This window comes from Pinus tabuliformis, chromosome 7, assembly GCF_031772625.1.
Source record: "Pinus tabuliformis cultivar Carrire ecotype Pingquan chromosome 7, CPIR1, whole genome shotgun sequence".
Taxonomy (NCBI): domain Eukaryota; kingdom Viridiplantae; phylum Streptophyta; class Pinopsida; order Pinales; family Pinaceae; genus Pinus; species Pinus tabuliformis.
In genome coordinates, this window is record NC_142293.1 from 910,965,014 (window position 1) to 910,968,441 (window position 3,428).

Consider the following 3,428-nt stretch of genomic DNA (forward strand, 5'->3'; position numbering starts at 1 on the left):
ATTTATATTAGACTTCCGTGCATGATTAAGAATCTCCTACTCAAGGCATCAACAACCTTATTTTCCTTCCCACTAATGTGCTTCAAAACAAAAGTAAAATTTGAAGGAACTCGACCCACTTTGCATGTTTATTATTTTACTTATGTTGCTGCATAATGTATTGTAAGGCAGAATTATCCGTGTATAGAACAAACTCCTTAGGCATCAAGTAATGCCTCCAATGCTTCAATGATTGAACCACCACATAAAATTCTTTGGCGTAGGAAGAGTATTTATGTTTTGACTCACTAAAATTCTCGTTGAAATATGAAACAAGCTTATCTTCTTGGCTCGGTAGAGCTCCAATGGATATCCCACTAGCATCACATCTCACTTGAAAGGGCTAATTGAAGTCTAACAACTTCAACACTGGCTTATTAGTGTTCTTCTTCTTCAATAGTTTTTTTTTTTAATGGTACTGTTGTCCAATAAAATGGTTGCCTATTCTTCTTGATGGTGTCAATGATAGGTGCACAAATTCCGATAAATTCCTGATAATTGTTTTGTAGACGCTGGCTAAGCCATGGAAACTTCTCACCTCAAAAATGTTCTTAGGTGAGGGCCAATTTACAATTGCCTCTATCTTCTCTGCATCCATTTTCAATCCATCCTTATAAATGACAAAACCCAAGTATACAAGCTCACTCTTCATAAAAGAACACTTCTTCATGTTAATCAACTACTTGCTACAATCTCTCTAAAACATACTTCAAATGTCTCAAGTGTTCTTCTTTAGTTTGATTGAAAATTAAAATGTCATCCAAGTAGACAATGACAAACTTACCAATGAACTCCTTTAAGACTTCATTCATCAACCGCATAAAGGTACTGGGTGCATTTGACAAGCCAAATGGCATGACCATCCACTCATACAAGCCTTCATTGGTCTTGAAAGTTATCTTCCACTCATCTCCTTCTCTTATCCAAATTTGACGATAACCACTTTTGAGTTCAATCTTTGAGAAGTAAGTTGCCCCACCCAAGAAATCCATCATATCATCCATCCATGTCAATGGAAACCTGTAATGAATGGCGATCTTTTTTATTTCTCTAGAGTCAGTGCACATTCTCCATTCTCCACCCTTCTTTGGACTTAGTACTGTAGGTATGACACACAGACTCAAACTTTCTCTTATTAGTCCTTTGTCCAACAATTCTTGGACTTGCTTCCTCACTTCCTCATTCTCCTTGGGTGTCATTCGATATGCAACCTTGTTCAAAAGACTTGCTCTAGATATCAAGTTTATGTGATGACTGATGCTTCTTTTGGGTGGAAACTCACTTGGAAATTCATCAACTACAATATCATGAAACTCATGCAACAACTCCTGAACTTCAATAGGTAAATCTACAATTTCAACGTGCAGAAGTACTACCTCTAGCTTGCAAATCACTGCATAGCTTACCTCTTGTTCTTCCATCTGTTATATAAATTCCTTTCCACTAAGCAACAGTACTTTTGGGCTGCTTGTTTTAGTTGTACTTTCCTCTTTCAATGGACAAGAGTGTGCCTGATGCCATCCTTTTCGAGCTTATAACAATTGATCTCTCCATCATGTGTCACCTTCCTATTAAACTTCCATGGGTGACCCAAAAGAATGTGACAAGCATCCATTGGCATTATGTCATAGAGCACCTTGTCTTTATACCTGCCTATCTAAAACTCAACCTCACTTTGTTCATGCACCAACAATTGGTGTGCTTTTTGCAACCACGATACCTTATAAGGTGTGGGGCGCTTAATTTTTTTCAAGCCCAATTTTTCCACCATTTCTTGGGAGACTATATTGTCCGTTCTTCTACTGTCAATCACCAATTTGTAGCATTTTCCTTTTGCCTTACACATTGCATTGAATAAGGATTTCCTTTGGAATGGTTCAACAATCTCCTTTGTTGGTTTTAACAGGACTTTGTGCATAATCAACACCTCTCCAGTCACTTGCACATTCTCTACCTCAAGTACTTGTGCCTCTGCTGCTTTGGTTTGAGGTATGTATGAAACTCGCTATCCTGTATTGTTATTCTCAGGACATTCAAAAGATTGGTGACCCAATTTGTTACATCTGTAACACTGGTAGATAGTCTCTCTGCCTCTTCCTCTACCTCTACCTCTCTGGTAAGGTATTCCTCCTTTGCTGCCACTTTATTTCTCTGACTGCCCTTGTTTATTTGAGTTTCCTTCATCATTATTTTGTGTAGGAATGTTTCCTCTTCCAACTTTCTATCCTTTCCCTCTTGCAAAACCATGTCCTCTGCCAAAGCTTTTCTTCCTAGCTATCTTTTCTTTTGCCTTCAAGGCGCATTGGTATGCTTCCTCTATTGTCCTTGGAGAAAGTATGCTAATTTCATCTTGTATATCAAACCTCAAACCATTGATATACCTTGATGTATTCTTTGGGGTATCTTCTACATAGTCTACTTTCAAATTCACCTTGTAAAAATCTTCGGTGTAGTCCCTCATTTTCATTATCTTTTGTTTAAGATTTTTCATCTGTTTATAAAGAGTTAGCTCGTAATCATTTGGAAAGAACTTACTCCTCATCTTTTCCACCATTCTATCCCAACTCTTGATCAACAGTTTGTCCTTTTTCCTTCTTTGAGCCTGTACATTGTCCCACCATAGTGCAGCATGGCCTTTCAACCTTGTCACAACAAACTTGACTCTCTTATCCTCGTCAATTTCCTCGTACTCAAAATGCTTTTCCATCTCACTAATCCAATCTATCATATTCTCATCTTTCAAACTGCCATCGTAAATAGAGATTTCAGGCTTTGCCCTTGAACTTGAGCCCAATACTGCTCTCAACAACTTATTCAACAGGTGCTACTCCTTCTTCTTCAAGTTCCTCTTCGACCTCACTAACATATCCATCTTCAAGATCCCATTATCTTCCTACTTCCATGGCTTCTAACTGAACTTGCAATCTCATTATCTCTTCCCAGAGTTCTTCATTACCCATAGGTCTGCCTCTGCATCCTCATGCCCTTCCTGCTCACTTATTCATCTCTATATATTATATAGACCAACAACATTAAGCTATGATACCACAAATTGATGGCTGCTATCTTTGCAACCCACGAGAGTTGGTGCAAGGCAACATCAAGCATAAATTAATGGCTTCTATCTTTGCAAACCACAAGCATTGGTACAAGGGAACAAAAAGTCGTCTTTTTCAGCTTCAATTCCTGCAAACACAGGCGTTGGTGCAAGGGCACATCAAGTCGTTTTTCTGAGTCACGTAGTCTGTAAAAACATAGTTTAAAGATCACTTTAGAACTCCCCAACCAAGGATATTTTAGGAAAATAACTCGTGTATTACCTAATAGACCCTGCTCTGCACAAAACCCAGATGTCAGAATTTCTAAATTTGTCTTCATTTGATCAGAAA

General features: G+C 38.2%; 1 protein-coding gene across 1 annotated transcript; it reads right to left on the reverse strand.

Moving 5' to 3' along the window:
* Positions 1 to 2,260: 2,260 nt before the first annotated feature.
* Positions 2,261 to 2,746, reverse strand: LOC149250620 (uncharacterized). The gene has a single exon (XM_089453704.1). It carries the CDS (start codon positions 2,744 to 2,746, stop codon positions 2,261 to 2,263), a length of 486 nt encoding a protein of 161 aa, XP_089309830.1.
* Between the last annotated feature and the right edge of the window lie 682 nt (positions 2,747 to 3,428).

What these genes read in the sequence shown, in the direction of transcription:
- LOC149250620 (XM_089453704.1), bottom strand. Translation starts at nt 2,746, where the DNA reads ATGGAAAAGCATTTTGAGTACGAGGAAATTGACGAGGATAAGAGAGTC.